The following is an 18,582-nucleotide window of genomic DNA, read 5'->3' as shown; positions in this document are numbered from 1 at the left end:
AAAAAAAGCACAACCTGATGAAACACAAGTCAACTTTCTACATATCTGGGCAGACTCTTCCCTAAACAAGAACGTTTAGCATAGTGGTTAGTGGCGCCCTCCCTGTGGAAAACCGTTCAGATGTCAAGGAGAACTACATAACTTTTCCGATGTTTTCCTGAAGTTTTATGATTTGTTGGAAGCCACCCAGAGTGGTCAGGGTATAAATAAAATTATTATTAATTTTATTAGTACGGAGTGGGTTTTCATGTACTTTTTTTTTTAACAGCGCCAGCTCCACGGATTGAAAAGAACTTTGCTCATGTAGAGATAAACGTCCCTGCGGATTTGCACTACTATTTACAGGTTTTGCCCAATCTGCGAGGATTTCTGACCAGCCTTTTTCCAAAGATTTAAGTCTATCAGCTGGGAGATCGAAAGGGCATTTGATTAACTTTTTATTAGTGGACGGGTACTCCTCTGCCTCAGAAAAAAGTGGCCCGTTTTACTTTTAGAGCGACCATTTTTTTCCTCCTTGTGTGGATGGTTAATGCCTTTAGAAGGGCAGCCGCCAAGCTCTCATCTGACAGAATGTCTGGTTTTAATCTGGTTTTTATCTTGTGTGTGTTTTTGTATTGTATATCTTTCGTAATGTCTTCGAGGCTACACAAAATGAAATTTAATTTAGGATTCCTGCAAGCTATATGCCCTTAAGGATGTCGCGCTACACCGCCCAGTTGCAATGGCGTCACGGGGCCTCGTGAGGGAACTAAAGAGCCTCGTTTTCCCATCAGCCCCTGCGGCAACGGCGCGGGCTGCGGGAATGAGGGGAAAGGAGGGGGCGGGGAGCGCGAACGACGGAGGGGGCGGAGCAGCGGCGGCAGCAGCGGCACTGAAGGAGCGTGCGAGGCAGAAAGTGTAGGCCAGGAGGCGGGCGAACGGTCGGTCGACGGACGGGACGGAGCGAAAATCCAGGCAGGGAAAGGTCGCGCCCGGAGGCGGCGAGAAACAAGAGGCAGAGAAAAGAAGCGGCTACATTTGACGAGAGACGCGCCTTACCCGAGCCTGGCTGCTTAGGAAAGAGACGACGCCACGCCAGCCCCCGCCATGGCCGAGACGAAGGTGAGACTCGAGTGGGGGACAAAAAGCGCCGGCGAGCTTCAAAATCGAGAGCGGGGAGCAGTTAAAGGAGGTCCCAGGGGCGGGGGTGGGGGATTGGAGAGAGAAAGCCTGAGACTAGGCCGCCCTCTTTGACTCATTCCCCCTCCCCCACCTCAGGTTTATTAATCTGTTGACGCCCCTTATTTCCCCTCCCGCTTTCCACGAGCTGCTTCAGCGCTGCCTGGTAGCAGTTTCTCTCTCCCCGCCACCCCACCCCCCGTCTTAACAAGGCCTAGGGCCTCCTATCCTTCTCCAAGGCGCGCAGGCAGGGCCGCCGCAGCAGCAACGTGCTGCGCGCGATTCGCGCTTGCTGGGACGTGGCGTTCCCTTGGGTTTGTAATAATTTCTATAAAGCCCACCACCACCACCACCTTTTTTTTTGGAGGGCTCGTCTCTGTCTCCAGCCCCGGGGTGTGTGGGTGTGCTGCGATCTCCCCCCTCCCCGCCTGCTGGAGGAGGAGGAGGCCGCCCCACGTGCTCCGCTGCCCATCCCCGCTTCTCCTTCAGAGAGCCGGGTTTTGTCACAGCGATGTCCTCTCGTTAGTATTTCAATTTTTTAAATGTCGGATAGAACACCCGCATTGAAAGCGCGCTCAGGGCCATAAGGCTTCAAATAGGATGCAGAAGGTGGCTGCTGCTGCTTGTCATACTTACCTAGTATTTCTAGGAATGCAATCCTGTGCACCCGCTTGGCTGGAGGAAGAGGCAGTTGAATCCATTAAGGCCGCAGGCCTTCACAATATAAAAGGGGCTGCGGATTTGCTCGTTTGATATATTCGGCATGATAGAAGGGATGGGTAGGAAAACAAAACTAAACAGTGGGAGGGCACAATTAAAAACCTGATAATTGGCCCAGAAGATAAAATAGCTACTAAGCACAGTCAAACCGTTTATATACCTAGGTTTTAAATCCCACAATACCAATTTTAATTTAGTAATTTTGTTGTGCACATTCTACAAAGAGAAAACTTTGTTTAAAATAGTGATATTTGTATTTCCTTAATTTGGTTTCTACCCCCCCATCTTTTGATCACCAACTAAAAGCGTTGGAGCTGCTGTACTTTCTCTGACACCTCACATTGCTAATAGACAGATTAGCAATCCCCTGCCTTTGGGAGGATTCCCCCTGTCCTTGGCATCCTAGTTCTATATTGCCTTTTCATATGTAAGAATAAGATGGTGTACAAAAAAGCAGGCACCATTCAGATTAAACAGCAGCTGCTAGATCAACAACAGGTAAGTTAAAAATTGGCATTACTGCCCAGTCAAAGTTTCAGAAAATAAATTGTTTTTCATCAAGCACTAGAATTGTATAAATGTAGGTGTATTCAGAGGGAGCTGGTTTCACAGAGAGGGTGCTACTGTTGAAAAGACCAACCCTCTGATCACAGTTTAAAGAGCCTCTGTATACAGTGACACGACTAGGAGGGCCTCCTCATCCAAGAATCTTAGTGACCAGCCAGGTTGATTTTCGGAAAGGTGCTCCTTCAGGTAAGTTAGTCCCAGGTTGTTTATGGCTTTGTAGGTAAAGATTAAAGCATTAAACCTGTTCTAGTTGCATATTAGCAGCCGCTGCCACACTTTTAAGCAGGCATAGGCAATCTCAGCCCTCCAGATCTTTTGGGACTACAACTCTCATCATCCCTAGCTAACATGACCAGTGGTCAGGAATGATGGGAGTTGTAGTCCCAAAACATCTGAAGGGCCGAGTTTGCCTATGCCTGCTTTTAAGAGTGGTATAGTATATACATGGTAGGATGTCTCAGTCAGCATCCCAGCCACTTTATTTTGCTCTAGCTGCAGCTTCCAGACCAACCCTAAGAACAGCCCCACTTAAGTGCACATTGCAGTAATCCAGTCTTGAGGTGGTTGATGCACGAGGCACAGTAGCAAGGCTATCCCGGTTCATAAATGATAATAGCTAGTGCACTAGCCAAAGCTGGGGGGGGGGGAAGTACTCCTAGCCATTGTGCCCACCAGGTCCTTCAGTTCAAAGCTGACTCCAGGGACATCCCATGGTTACACACTTGCTCCTTTGGATCCCAGTTCTCAGACTTGGGAACCACCTTCCCACAGGACTTCTGCCATGTCCAGATTCATTTTTAGACCATCACTGCATTGAGGCACTGGTTCTGGACTTGTATGTCCTCACCTGACTCAGATGTTACTGAGAAATAGAGACGGCTGTCATCAGCTTATTGATGACAATATGCTCCAATTTCATAATTACTGTTTCAAGCAACTTCATATAAGTAAACAGCATTGGAGAGAAGATGGCACCCTGCACACCCAATAACATAATTATCAGGAGGCCAAGTCACTCAGTGCAACTCTGAAACTGGTCCTTTGAGTAGGAAAAATCCAGTGAACAACAATACTGGCAGTTCTTAACTCTGAGCTAATCCATGAGCATCACATTGTCATTGGTATCAAAAGGCATGTGGTTGAGTGAACCATGTCCTCAGCCCTTAAAGTTGTGGCTTCCAAAGGAGAAAGCTCCATTTTTTTGTGGTGAGGATGAAAGTGTGGGCTGCAAGCCTCTAACAAGCAGACTAGAGGAGGGGTGGAGCCCCCTTCACCAGCTCACTCATCAGCATGGAATTTCTGCTTGACTAGGCTGGCTTTTAAGTACAAGACTGATGTATATACTTGTTACATTAATTAGTAAAATGAATGTAACCATCGCTTCCACATCAAAATAGAAAAATTGGATTAAATGGCTAAGATGTGCAAGTTCATAAGATCTTGCATTTTTATTATTGGGGGTCTTTTTGAATAAAATATCACAAGCCTCTTAGCAATTTTGTTTTAAGGTTCATCGTGTGACTTTTTCCACAGGACACACATGAGGAACATGACTTAGCACCTGACAACGTAGATGATTCTAACCATGACCCTCAGTTTGAGCCCATAGTTTCTCTTCCTGAGCAAGAGATCAAAACTCTTGAAGAAGATGAGGAAGAACTCTTTAAGATGTAAGTACAATAAGAATAGTGCATCAGTAACTTCCAAAATCTGGGTTGGGGCATATTGATAAGCTGAAGGGTTGCAGCATGTGTACATGTTGTCTAGGGCAGTGCCTTTATTAGGCCACCAAAATGTCAGAAAATAGTGTCCAAGCTTTGCGATATGGGATTTTTTCAGTACAACTGTTTTTTTCTAGATGGCAATGTAAATCTTGAATTGCCAAACTTTTAACATGTGGTAGTCTGTCTTCAACTACTTAAGGCTTTATTCTGTAGCAATTCTCAGTGAGATAGAACGGCTATCTTTTTTTTACTGAACAGTTATCCACTTACCTAGAAACGAGGAGTGCAAAGTTGGTTTCCATTTCTGTGACAGAAACTAGTGTTTTCTATCATATAAAAGGTAAAGGGACCCCTGACCATTAGGTCCAGTCACGGATGACTCTGGGGTTGTGGTGCTCATTTCGCTTTACTGGCCGAGGGAGCCGGCGTACAGCTTCCGGATCATGTGGCCAGCATGACTAAGCCGCTTCTGGCGAACCAGAGCAGTGCACGGAAACGCCATTTACCTTCCCGCCAGTCACCTATTTATCTACTTGCACTGTGTGCTTTCGAACTGCTAGGTTGGCAGGAGCAGGGACTGAACAAGGGGAGCTTGAATTTATGAATCACATCCCACAACAGAATGTCCCAAAGCAACTTGAAAGTGTAAAATAAAGCACGTCAAAGTGCAAATAGATAAATAGGAATCTCTCCGGCGGGAAGGTAAACGTCGTTTCCGTTCGCTGCTCTGGTTCTCCAGAAGCGGCTTAGTCATGCTGGCCACATGACTCCCTCGGCCAGTAAAGCGAGATGAGCGCTGCAACCCCAGAGTCGTCTGCGACTGGACCTAACGGTCAGGGGTCCCTTTCCCTTTATAAAAATACATACACATATGAAAAGAGAGACTAACTTTTTTCAACAGATATTTCTTCCCAATTTACCTATAGTAAACTAGAAGCCTAGTGCTACTGTCTTTAGTAAGGAATAGTATGTCCCCCACAACAACTTGTGTGTATTTTTTGAGAGAAAATATTGGGAAAACAAATTGTGTAGGGGAGGGAAGCATATCAAATGTACATTCATATGGAGGATTCATGTTAAAAGATCCCAATTCAGTGAAAAATCTGGTAAAAAGTTCCATGCATAAACTAAGCTATGCCTTGTTTTCATTTTGTGTCCCCTCCCCAAAAGGCGAGCAAAACTCTTCCGGTTTGCATCAGAAAACGATCTTCCTGAATGGAAAGAACGAGGCACTGGTGATGTAAAGCTTCTGAAGCACAAAGAGAAGGGGACCATTCGTCTCTTGATGAGGAGAGATAAAACCCTAAAAATCTGTGCAAATCATTACAGTATGTGATTTGGTACCCTGCACTCATTGTACAGTTCTACTTATTTTGCTGTAATAGCAAGAAAGGAAACAATAATAGGGACAGAAGGTGGGGAAGGTCCTTCTGGTTCTGGTTACTAAGGAAGAGTTATACCCAAGGCCACTTGCACAGTGAGCTTCTGCTTGCGTCATCAGTTGGTGTGATGTTGGGTCCCACCCTTTCAGAACTGGAGGATGAAAGGATCAAGAAGCTATGTAGTTTACCTTCTCTTAGCAAAAGTCCTTCAGATACAACCTCCATACATTGAGTCATATAATCCAGTATGCCAGAAGCAGACCCTATTTTTCCATGTATAAGACACCCCCTATTTTTGGGGACTCCAAATTAAGAAAACACCCCTCAGCACTACCCGTGTATAAGACGAGCCCCAATTTTAAACTTTTTTTTTTTTTGGTAGAAAAGAAACCTAGTCTTATACACGGAAAAATACGGTATTTCACAAAGACATGCAAGTAGCTTTAAGCAAGGCAAGGGAACTGCACTGTGCAAAGGAAAAAAACTACTCAGGGCCCAGTCACCTATAGTCCAACCTTCTTTAGTTCAAAGATGACAGCAAAACCTTCACATGTCTTAACAATAATCGCATGAAAAACATGCCACGCTATGTAGTAGGTTTCAGAAAACTAGTCCTAATGGGTAGCGGCAAGATTCTGGAATGTAGTCCTAATTGTGAATAAAATCTAGTCACATTCATTGGTAAATAGGCTAGACTAGAACTTAAATGCATTTTTAGCAATCTTATGTTGCTGATAAGGTAAATATCTTCAGGCAGACAGTTAAGGAGGCTGTGTTGTTTTCTCTAGTACTTGCTGTGCCCAGCTACTTTTCTCTCTCTCCCCCCCCCTCCCGCTTTTCCTTTCTAGTTACACCTTTAATGGAGCTGAAGCCCAATGCAGGAAGTGACAGGGCATGGGTGTGGAATACACATGCTGATTTTGCAGATGAGAGTCCTAAGCCAGAACTTCTGGCAATTCGGTTTTTAAATGCAGAAAGTAAGTTAAAAGCAACATAATTTTGATCACTTAAAATTGCTGTGTATGTATGAAGACATGTGAAGTGATTGTAAACTGAATGTTTTGTATTCCATTGTATCAATTTTTTCTGTAATGAATCAGGCTACCCTCTATACTAGTACAGTACTCTGTTAATGCTTAAAGAACACTTCACATGACTTCTACAAAGTAGGCAGTCTGGGCTATTTCAAATTTTTTTATAGGTCACATTATGCAAATTGTGAGCAAGAAAATTAAGTATAATGGATTTACTTTTTGGATTGATAGGATTTTAGAGGTCCTTAAATCTTTGCCTCTTAACAAGTGGAAGCAAAGGTTATTGTGTTCTGCTCTCATGTGTCCTGGCCAAATGTAGCTGTTATTTCTATAAAAAGTATCTTCTGTTGGTATATTGACTTACTACCATAGCAACCTTCAGGTTCTGTGTTGTCATCTTCTTGTAGTGTGCCAGTGAGGAGCATAGTTAGCTGTTGCATGTAAGCCATTCAGTAAACCCAGGGAAATGGAGCACAACTTTACTTTCTGTGCATAGTGTGAAATTGGCTTTACGGACTTGAAGTTGGGGATGGGGGGAAGCAAATCAGACACAGGCCTTTGTTTCTTGTTTTCCGGCCTATGGAATAAAAATGCCTTTTTTATGAATGACATTTCTCACTATCTAGCATTGAGCAACAGTGACCTCAAGTGGTCATTTATGCTAACATATTGTAGTGTAACTTGGTACCAATTGACAACTTCCATTGTATGATAGTTAGGAAAGTATTGATATGCTATCTTTATCAGAAATCCTTTTTGCTTTTATTAACTCTCTTGTTTATTAAAGAAAAATCTGGCAGTGATGCTAGTACATGAACTCTAGTTTAAGATCTAGTTATTCGGTAGGTCTTATGATACAAATCTCCACTGCACCTACTTGTCCAGCAAAACATCAAAGTGTGCATTTTACACTGAAAATTATAAAGAGTTCTAGAAACTCAGATACTCTAGACTGCATATGTACATGTGGCTTTACTAGATCATAGGTATTGTCAAGACCAGAGCTTTCCAAACTGTCTCAATACGTTAGTGTGTCAGCTGCAGTTTGTAGGTGTGTCACACAAACACTCTCCATGCTCCTCCCAGGGCTGGAAATGGGTTAGTTTAACCTCTGGTTTGCTAGTAAAATGATGCATGTCTAAAAAGTGTCTTGTCAACATTGAAAGTTTGGAAAGCTCTGGTCTAGATACAAAGAGGATGAGTTCATGCAATCTGAGGTACCAGAGGAAAAAACGTTACTTGCTTTAAGTTGTGTCTAGATCCATTGCAGCACTTTTTATAATACTTTATTTTCTTAAAACAGATGCACAGAAATTCAAGGCAAAATTTGAAGAATGTAGGGATGAAGTTGATAAGGGAAAGAAAGGTAAGAATTTTTTTTCTTCTGATGAAGAAATACTGCAGTCAGGAGACTGCAAACAATTCTGCAAAAGCCCCTGAACTGCCAGAATAACTTGCATTTTAATAAACATAACTTATGTTTACATTGCAATGTAGCCAAAACAAATTCCAAGTATGTTGGAAAATGTACTTGGCCAATAATAAATTATTATTATTATTATTATTATTATTATTATTATTATTATTATTTTGTACTATATACCAAGTTTTAGATTCTCTTTTTGATCCTCATTTACTTAAGCAGAAATGTAAGAGTTAAAGAGGCTTGCAGTGAGGTGGTATTTCCTTTTTCCATAATCTTTAGTAACATGAATCTCTGAACCTTTCAGCGTTACTGTCTCGTCTTGCTATTTACCTTATTTTAGAATTTCTTGATGATACCCCACAGCTTAGCAATGTCAGAAAAGTTTAGTTAACTTCATTCAAAGCAATTTATTGCTAAAGAGAGAAGCAAATTGGGCATTGTTAGCACTCTTACATGCTGGTTTGAGGATAGACAAGCTGGCTTTCACATAAGGTACTAAAATTATGGCAGTTGCAAGAAACAGTATGTAATCTTGGAGAACAATTGGAAATAAAAACAAGATGCATGGTCTTTGCATAAGAAGTCCAACACACGCTGTTTACATATCCAGTGATGACTAACTCATTTGCCATATTGGCTGCATTCACAACAAGCAAAGAGCCTGGACTTAATAAATTGTACTTGTATGAGTCTGTGCTAGGACATTCAACCTTAATCTGTTTCACATGCATGGTTAAACAAATCAAGCCCTACTACTGGGCAAGGTGAGGAATTTCTCATTAGAGCAGAGTGGACTCTCTTGAAACAGCATCACATGTGGGATGCCCCTAGGAAGGAGGAAGGTTGCCCATTGCAGGAAATGAACACCTGGAGGAACATGACACACAGAAGCAGTACTGTCGGGAGCCATGCTGTGACACTGGAGCTGCAAAATCAATTCCATGCCAATGGACACCAATTCTGGGCTAGACGAGAAAGTACAGTAGTTGCAGACCTCAGAATACATAGAGGTGACTGTGGAAGGTGCAGTGTGAAGAACAATTCCTGTCACTCCCCAGAGATGGAAGAGAAGTGTGTTGGTAGTAGGTGACTCCCTGCTGAGGGGGACAGAGACAGGAGTGCAGGTTTAACAGAATGTCTTGGGTGATGAACTGTCTTCAGGTGCAACAATTCACAATGTGACAGAGAGGTTGCCAAGTTTTATAAAGCGCACTGACGACAACAACCCCTTCTGATTCATGGGTACAAATGATACTGTGAGATGCAGCTTCAACGTATAGCAAGGAACTTTGACACTCTGGGCAGGGAGCTGAAGGGCCCTGGGGCACAGGTGGTATTTTCATCATTCCTTCTGTTGAAGATTGGGGCACAGGAAGAGGAAAATGCTGGAAGTAAACCACTGGTGGCACAGGTGATGTCAGGAAAGGTTTAGCTTCTTGGACCATGTTCTCTGCTTCTTTGAGGACGGGTGTCTGGCAAGAGATGGGTTGTACCTCGTGGCAGTTGGCAAGAGTGCATTTGCTAAGAGTCTCATGAACCTGGTTGGGAAAGCTTTAAATTAAACTCTGAGAAAGAGGGAGAGGACATTACAGACTACAAGGAGACACCTGGTACTGAGGATAACAGATTCACTGATGCACAGGAGTGTTGCTCCAGAAACCTGCTAAAGGGCAGGAAACTGCAAGAAAGTGGAAGAAGCAACAAGAGGATCATCTCTCCTGGACCTGGTACTTACCAGGAAGTGATTGACAAATGATACAGAGGCAAGGAAAATCTGAGTGTAGTCAGATATTTGCTCTGGACTTTAAGAAGGCTGATCTTAAAAAGCTAAATGAATACTCAAAGAGAAGCCAAAGCTAAAGGAATATTCAAAGAGAAGAAATACTCAAAGAGAAGGGAGTCCAAGAAGAATGAGAGTTTTTTAAAAAGTGGAATGTTGAAGATACAAAGGTAGACAATTCCAACAAGAAAAGTGGGAAACTTCTACGGCAGGCTTCCCCAAACTTTGGCCCTCCAGATGTTTTGGACTACAATTCTCATCATCCCTGACCTCTGGTCCTGTTAGCTAGGGATCATGGGAGTTGTAGGCGAAAACATCTGGAGGGCCGCAGTTTAGGGAAGTTTTTAATGTTTGATGCTGTACTGTTTTAATATTCGGTTGGAAGCCGCCCAGAGTGGCTGGGGAAACCCAGCCAGATGGGCGGGGTATAAATAAATAATATTTATTATTATTATTATTGGGGGATGCCTGTTCTAAGGAAACTAGTGTAGCTGCATAAGTGCTTACAGATGGGCTGAGATTTAAGAGGACATATATAAGGAAAGGAAGAAAGGGGAAATCACAAAGGAGAGTAGCCAACAGTTGCAGAGAGAAGGTCAGGTGGGCCAAAGCTCAGGTTTTCAAGAGAGGTTAAAATAATATGTTTAAACTACTCAACACCTACTTTGCCTCTGTCTTCACTCAAAAGAAAAGCAGTGCCCAACCTGGTGATAACAGAACAAATGTTGCAAGGAGGGAGCTGCAGCCCATGATAGGAAAAGAGGTGGCATGTAAATGAATTCAAATTTCCCAAGGCCTGATGAGCTGCACCCAGTGGTGTTAAATGAGCTTGCAGATGTAATCTCAGAGCCTCTGTCTATAAACTTTGAGAATACTTGGAGAACAAGTGAAGTCCCTGCAGACTGGAGGCAGGGAAATGTCCCCATCTTCAAAAAGTGGGGAGAAGACGACCCAGGTAACTGACTGCGGACTAATTAGCTCGATGTCAATACCAGCAAAGGTCCTAGGAGCAAATAATTAAATCATCCGTCTGTGAGCACTTAGAAAGAAAGACAGATTCAAGATGACCTTAGCAAATTTGAGACCATGGCCCAAGCTAGCAAAATAAATTTCAGCAGGGACAAATATAAGGTTCTGCACTTTGTGCAGGAAGACAAACTGCACAAATATAAGATGGGGGACACCTGGCTTGCCATTAGTACATGTGGAAATGATCCAGGGGTCTTAGTAGACCACAGGCTTAACATGAGTCAACTGTGATGCAGCAACAACAAAAAAGCTAATGTTATTCTAGGCTGCATCAACAGAAGTCTAGTGTCCTGATCAACGGAAGTAATCATCCTGCTCTGTTGGTCTTGCCTTGGTCAGAACACATTTGGAGTAACAAGTCCAGTTCTGGGCGCCACAATTTAATAAGGTTATTGACAAGCAGAGGAGGGCAACCAAGATGATCAGGAGCCTGGAAACCAAGCCTTATGAGGAATGGTTGAGAGAATTGGACATGTTTAGCTTTGAAAAGAGGAGACTGAGAAGAGTTATGATTGCCATCTTCAAATATCTAAAGGGCTGTCGCATGGAAGAGGGAACAAGCTTGTTTTCACCTGCTCCAGAGGCTAGGATCCGAACCAATGGATTCAAGTTGCAAGAGGGAAATTCCAACTAAACAAAAGAAGAAAATTCTGACACTAAGAGCTATTTGAAAGTGGAACAGGCTCCAATGAGAGTTGATGGACTCCCCTTCCTTGGAAGTTGTTTTAGCAGAGGCTTGATGGCCTTCTGTTATGTATGATCTCGTTAAGATTCCTGCATCGCAGGGGATTGGAGCAGATGGCCTTTTGGATCCCTTCCAACTAAATTATATGATTGTACAAAAGTAGAAAAATGCAAAACATTTCCTTAATATATAAGCCAGAAAGAGGATGACCAACTAATGCATTCTATAATTCTATATACGGTAATTAAGGAACACACCTGTTCCCTTGGCCCGGCATCTAATTATTCCAGTACATAACAATTTTATTTAAATTTAAGCACAGCTCAAAGCCTGAGAAGTTTCTTAAAAACAGTGACTTCTACATTCAGAGTATTTCTAAGAAATCTTTCTCCACCATTATCACCACCCCTAGACAAGATAATAGCTTTTCACATTAAAAACATACCGGTAGCAAATTACATCCCTACCTACAGTAGTTGAAAGAGACAATGGGGACCTGTATGTTTGAAGCAATTCCCATTTCCAGCATCCTATAAGCTTTTCTGACAAGCTAGTTGTATTTTTTGAGTTGTGCTAAAGCCATCAGCCATCCAAGTCACACTGAGATCATCCAGGGTATTGCAGGTCTTTCATATGATAAGCTTGGCATGGCATGTTACATGTGAACTGAAAGACTTGTACAGCATCCTTTATCTTAGGGGAATTCCATTGTGCTCTGATGCTCTTGGCTTGCCTGTACATGATTTCTGCTTTTCAAATGGCCCTGAGTGTTTTTGCCTTGTTTCTGTTTCTGACATGTGAGAGGGGAAGCAAAGGAACCTCTTCTCAGTTACAGTCATACCTTGGTTCCTGAAAGCCTTGGTACTTGTACATTTTGGCTCCCGAACTCCATAAACCTGGAAGTAAGTGTTCCGGTTTGCAAACATTTTTGGAAGCCGAACATCCGACGCAGCTTCCGAGTGGGTGCAGGAAGCTCCTGTAGCCAATCAGAAGCCGCACCTTGGTTTGCAAACGTTTTAGGAAGTCGAATGGCCATCCGGAACGGATTACGTTTGAGAACCAAGGTACAATTGTGCTCACGTTTTCCTCCATTTGATACAAGTGGGGCTTACTATACCCTTTTAAAGAAAAAGTTTTCAGTGCTTGATCTCAGTTCCTTGCACATCACTCACTAGTCAAACTGGATGTTGTTCACTATCAAACATGGTGTTCTTGTGATCAAGGAACTCTTAGCCACAATTGACAGGATTACCTGACATCTGGATGTCTCTGCCCTGCAAGCAGCTGCTAAGGAAATGAAGTTGTGCTTTTAAAAAAAATTAATCAATTTTTTGATACAAACATCAACCGCAAAAGACACATACAACATAAACCAAAATAACATTTATAACAATTTGACAGTTCAGATTTGGATACACTGATATACCTATGACTATACCTTTTTAAACAATATTTTCCAACATCTCTCCTCCCTCTACCTCCCACCACTATCTGCCTTATCGCTTAAATATTTGTTCCAGATTTATTCACATTTATCCATGTGCTCAATGGAATCTTTTTGCAGCTCTCCCAATTCATCAAAACAAGTTTTTTTGCTTCTAATACAGCATGGTACATCCATTTTTTTTGAAGTTTGTGATATGAGTGATTGCAGCCTGATGGCATATAACCAATAAGTAGCTCAGTATCCACAATCAAGGATAAGTTGAATTTTTGCAAATTCCTCTTAAGAACGCAGGTGGAGATTCAGGATAGACAAAAATAAGTACTTCGCACAACACATACAGTGGTACCTTGGTTTAAGAACATCTTAGTTTATGAACAACTTGGATTAAGAATGCTGCAAACCCAGAAGTAGGTGTTTTGGTTTGTGAACTTTGCCTTGGAAGCAGAACATGTTTCGCTTCCTGTTGAGTGTGTTCCATTTGTAAATTGAGTCCCCCGCTGCTATGGGAAAGCACGCCTTGGTTTAAGAACAGACTTCCAGAATGGATTAAGTTCGTAAACCAAGGTACCACTGTATAGGTACGGAATTTATTACAAGAATATGTGATCATCGCCACCAACTCAGATGCCTTTAGAAGAGGGTCAGGCAGTCAGAGGATGCTATCAATGGCTGTTAGTCATAGTGGGGGAGTTACGCTGGAGTGTTGTTGCATTTGTGTCCTACTTGTGGGCCTCTCATAAGTATCTGGTTGGCCCGTTAGAACAGGATGCTAAACTAGATCGACTTTTGGTCTGATTGTGCAGGGCTCTAACATCAAGTGTTCAGGGACATGATTAACAGGTAAGCAATCTTTTATGCTTAATAGCAGGCTCACTCTGTGCCTGACTGCAATATTCAGTTACGGTGCTTTTTAGGCCTGCTAGAGTAATCCAGGATGTTGTGAACACTCCCTACTTGTGGAAGTCCGTTTCAATTGATCTTGGTACAGATGACCCTTGTTGTCCTTTCCAATCCACAATTCTATGATTCCAGGTGCTCTATTATTACTGATGAATTTGAGGTATAGAAATGTTACAATTTTTTAAAAATATTGACGTTGGGATTTCTTAAGAGAGACTCTTAGTATTAAATTGACTTTTTATGTACTCCTCAAAACATGAAGTGTTAGTCTCAGAGCGTCATAGCTCTGCATGGATATATATATATATATATATATATATATATATATATATATATATATATATATAGCAGAACATTCCGAAATTGTTTCTTTCTTGCAACACTTTGTTACAGTGGAATAGCTAGTTGCTTTGTGATTAAAATTGTATTAATGGTTAGCAATTCAAAATCTTTGGGTAAGAAGGGGAGATCCCCCCCCCCTTTGAGTTCATGGTTTTTCAAACTATGAAGCATTACTTTTCCGTGCGGATTATCCTGAAGGCATAAAAACTTAGACATGTTGCAATAGAGAGCTTCTACTTTTCGAATAATGTAACATTTGGATATCATCTTTTTTAAAAACTCCGCTGCTTATGATCTGAGTGCCATAAGGACCTGCCTGTGAGAACTTGGAAAGTCAGGAACCAACCAATGAGAAGGGATGTGGTCTGCCACATTATAGTGCTCTAGTCTGCCTTTTCCTTCTTCCCTCCTGGGCTTGTAGTTGCGTGTCTTTTATCCTAACCAAATTACCCTGCTTCCTCCAAAGAACTTGGGGCAATACACATAGGGTGGGTTATTGCATGTTACAACAGTATCCCTCTTGGGTAAGCTGAGCAGAAATGTAGCAGTTTTCGCAAGGCTGCTCCAATAAGTGGAGTTTTGAATCTGGCTTATCTGTTGTTCAAATCACAGCATTTGCCACACTGATTGTCTTGCATTATTACACCATACATAATACTATATTGTTCTCTCAGATCTTTTTGACATGTTTCCATATTACCTACTGCACAATCTAATAATATCTTTAAACATTTTTTAATAGGAACAGAAAAAAATGATAGTGCTGATAAAGTTGCCGAGAAACTAGAAGAACTTTCTGTAAAGGAGGAGATCAAAGAATCTGAGAAAGAAGTCAAGGAGAAAACTGAAGAAAAGCAATAAATAATCTTGGGCCTTGTGTTCTATTTTTTTCTTAATTTTTTTAATTTTTACAAGGGACTTTATAAAGAACTGTATTACAACATTCACTTTTTTTTCTAACTTTTTGCCCTTTTTGAAGAGATCTTCAGAAAAAATCCATTCCCCAGTCATGAAAATGTACTGTGCTAAACTTTCTTTTCCATAGTGGAAACACTTATTTATAGTCATCCAAGAGAGTGAATAAAAGTTTGAAAATGGTGTCAAAGGACGGAATGAATTTTCTGTATGCTTCAGATGTGTGGCTGCAATTATTACCTTGGGTTATATTTTTCAGTGCATATCTTTAGATGAGATGTAGTATAACTGAATTATACCAGTAGAAAAAGTGCAGGTAATAAAGATGTTTCTCATATACTGTGACTGAAAGCTGTTAATGAATGAAACAAGATACTCTATATTTTCCTTGTAAGTGGGGTTTGAGTGAACGTATGTGTTTCGTGAAACTTTGTTACGGAAAATGGCGTACCCAATGTCATAATCCTCCAATGGATTTCCGCATACTTATGGTTTCTAATGGTCCATTGTAGTTGGCCAAGCATGGCAGAATATACGTTCTGAATTTGCCATGGCTGAAAGTGATGCTGGTTGGCAACAATGAAGCTTAAGACTTTACTATATTACAAATATTTCTCCATGCAGAACAAGAATGTGCTGTCTGGAAAACTTTATGATCACAAGCAGTTTGCGGAATAGATGGGACATGAAGCCCAGTTCACTACGATCTCTTTAAATCTTCAGTTTAAGCTATCCATTTAACACAAGTATTAAGATTAGTGTATTACATATCCTGTTCTTTGTTGCTGTTAATGATAGCACCCCCCAGTGCTTTTTGCAGGTGGGGGAACTGACGTATCTTAATGGGGCTTCAGGCTGTGGGAAAGTTGAATATCTCTTAGCATTGTTGGGGAAAAGCATCAACATTTGAGGACTCCATCACTCATAGGGATAAAACTTTGTTGGGCAGATTTAACGTTAAACTTCAATGTCATGTACCTAAACTAAAATGTTCTACTGCTTGTTCTGCCACTGATAATAAAAATTGGTTACCTCGCAGGATTTGCTGCAAGGATAGTCTTATGTGGAAGCTTATTTCCACATGGAAGTCCTTTTCGATCTCTACGTAGGAACAGCCACGGGTGTTTGCGACTGACTGCATTTGGCACAAGTTTACACTCATACTGCAAAATAGGCAATGATTGCTGACAATGCCAATGATATTCCTGTATCCAGGTCTTCGTTGCACAAGTGTGTGTGTCTGGATTGGGGCTTGTCTCAGTCCAAGTCCATTTTTTATACATTTATACTGTCCCACTTCTGTTAACTGTGTGGGTCTCCTCAAAACACAGATTGTCTAATGTACTTGAGAGGTGAGAATAACTGATGCAGTCTTTAAAGGTCTGAGCCTCCCATGTACACACCGACTGTATATTGAGTGTGCATGTGTGTATATGTCAAACATTGCTTTTCCTATTCGTAATTGTATGCACAGCACTTCAAACACAAGCCTTTTCACGTGAAACTGGGTGGTGAAATCTTTCACTTGATATAATGGATTTAGAATGCATCCTCTTGTCTTTACCTAGAACTATAAACATTTCCTTGATTTTCTGTCTCCAGTAATTGTTTTGGATTTCAATTCTATGATTAATTTTCCCCCTCTGTTCTTTGTGCATCCTGGTGCATACTGTTAGCTGCGTAGTGTTTTGCTCTTGTCATGTTTGATTCTTATGGCTGAGTCTGTCAAGACTGCTAGAATTTATTCGGATTTTTCTATGTGGGGGTGGGAATAAGACCTGCATAAATACCTCAACAAATCCCTTATTAAGGACTCTTGCCAGTATATATAATAGCAATGCATTTGAAGGTAAAAAAGGGGCATTGCCTATTGCTCTTCAGATACTCCCATCTGTAAAAGTCACCATAAGTGGATTCTGATTTATCTTGTCAAAGGGAGAAATTTTGCTCACCAAACTAACTTCAAAATAAATTTAACTGTAATCATCATTCTTGCTTTTTTTTAGTTCTTAAAACATCAGATACACATTGATGTTACAAAAGCCGAAAATGGCAACAAGCCGTATCTTCATGTGCCCTTTCCAATGTTAAGGCACCCTCTTTGCTGCAACCAAGCCTTTCTTCAAATACGTTGTCTCAGGACACATTTGTATACTTCTTCACGTCTTCTGACTTGTACCTGTGATTGTTTACAACTGTTTAAAACATTCAGGTGACATGATTTTTATATGGTAATTTGCTGATCATAAAACATGTTAAGGTTGGAATGCCTTTTGGATGTTAACCTTTTAACGTATTTCACATTTTTTGTTTTTTATAGCAGAGAGGAAGGAAAGTGTGCTTGTGTGCGTTGGTGTGTTAACTTCAAGAGTTTTGTGAGCCTCCAGTGTAAAATCTGGAGGTTTCAAATGTTGAACCAAGACTGGATTGTCTGTTCATACTCAGTGTTATGCTTTTATGGAAGAGAATGTTTCAAAAATGAACCGAAGCCATAAAGCAGAACTTTATAAACAATATTTCAACAATATTTATTATACATAATAAATATACTAAAGTGAGGTGTTATTATTTAGATTCTCTCTTTTTAAAATTGAGAGGTGAATTGGAGTCTGGTTGCTGCAATGTTAAGCTATGAACTCTTATTTCTAGGTTGAATTGTGTTATCCACAAACTTTGTGTAAAATGATTTCTTTATAGAGGTGCTATGTGAACTTCTAGGAAGCATATGTTGATAGCAGGCTCCTAAAACTAATTTACGCTGCCTTGGCAAATGTTTGCAGAACTTGCCTAATTCCCTGAACAAAAGTCTGAATGGGAATATTACTATTTTTAAAAAAGATTTTTAACAAGGTTACTCAGCAATTTAACATATATAAACAAACAAATGCATTGAAACTGACATAAAAGAAAAACAAATCTAAGTCCCTTAAAAAAAAAGAAGGCGGGATGAAAACATTCCACCCACTTTTGAGTCCAGAATACAGTGGTACCTTGGTTTACGAACTTGATCCGTTCTGGAAGTCCGTTGTTAAACCAAAGTGTTCTTAAACCAAGGTATGCTTTCCCATAGCAGTGGGGGGCTCGATTTACACTCAACAGGAAGCGGAACATGTTCTGCTTCCAAGGCAAAGTTCACAAACCAAAACACCCAGGTTTGCAGCGTTCTTAATCCAAGTTCATAAACTAAGCTGTTCTTAAACCAAGGTACCACTGTAGCTAAAGCGTTTGAAAAACAGTTGCCTGGCACCTAAAGCTATGTAATGATGGCATCAGGGGAGAGCTTTCCACAAGCGGGGAGCCACTGCTGAAAAGAAGTGTTCTCATGTTGCCACCCTCTGGACCCCCCCCCCCCAAGGAGGGAACACACAGAAGGGCCTTGGATGACAGTCACAGGGTCTGGGTCAGTTCATTTGAGGAGAGGTGGTCCTTGAGATATTGGGGCCCTGAGACACATTGAATTTGGCCAGTACAGT

General features: G+C 41.3%; 1 protein-coding gene and 1 non-coding gene across 2 annotated transcripts; both read left to right on the top strand.

Annotated features, from left to right (window-relative positions):
* Positions 1-838: 838 nt before the first annotated feature.
* Positions 839-15,446, top strand: RANBP1 (RAN binding protein 1). Its single transcript, XM_035099482.3, has 6 exons — positions 839-1,101; positions 3,979-4,115; positions 5,340-5,497; positions 6,400-6,528; positions 7,889-7,951; positions 14,937-15,446. The coding sequence occupies exons 1-6, from the start codon at positions 1,087-1,089 to the stop codon at positions 15,053-15,055; spliced, it is 621 nt and encodes a 206-aa protein (XP_034955373.1). The 5' UTR covers positions 839-1,086; the 3' UTR covers positions 15,056-15,446.
* LOC118076636 (small nucleolar RNA SNORA77) lies at positions 13,817-13,944 on the top strand. Its single transcript, XR_004691538.2, has one exon. It is a non-coding gene; the product is annotated as a small nucleolar RNA SNORA77 (small nucleolar RNA).
* Positions 15,447-18,582: the final 3,136 nt, after the last annotated feature.

The sequence above is a fragment of the Zootoca vivipara genome, chromosome 16 (assembly GCF_965207765.1).
Source record: "Zootoca vivipara chromosome 16, rZooViv2.hap1.1, whole genome shotgun sequence".
Classification (NCBI taxonomy): Eukaryota; Metazoa; Chordata; class Lepidosauria; order Squamata; family Lacertidae; genus Zootoca; species Zootoca vivipara.
The sequence above is the reverse complement of the archived record's forward strand: the minus strand, read 5'-3'. Positions and strand labels throughout refer to the sequence as shown.

Excerpts from the sequence above, each read along its gene's own strand:
- RANBP1 (XM_035099482.3), top strand. Across the intron at positions 6,529-7,888 it reads TCGGTTTTTAAATGCAGAAA|ATGCACAGAAATTCAAGGCA; the intron begins GTAAGTTAAAAG and ends TTCTTAAAACAG. Across the intron at positions 7,952-14,936 it reads AGTTGATAAGGGAAAGAAAG|GAACAGAAAAAAATGATAGT; the intron begins GTAAGAATTTTT and ends ATTTTTTAATAG.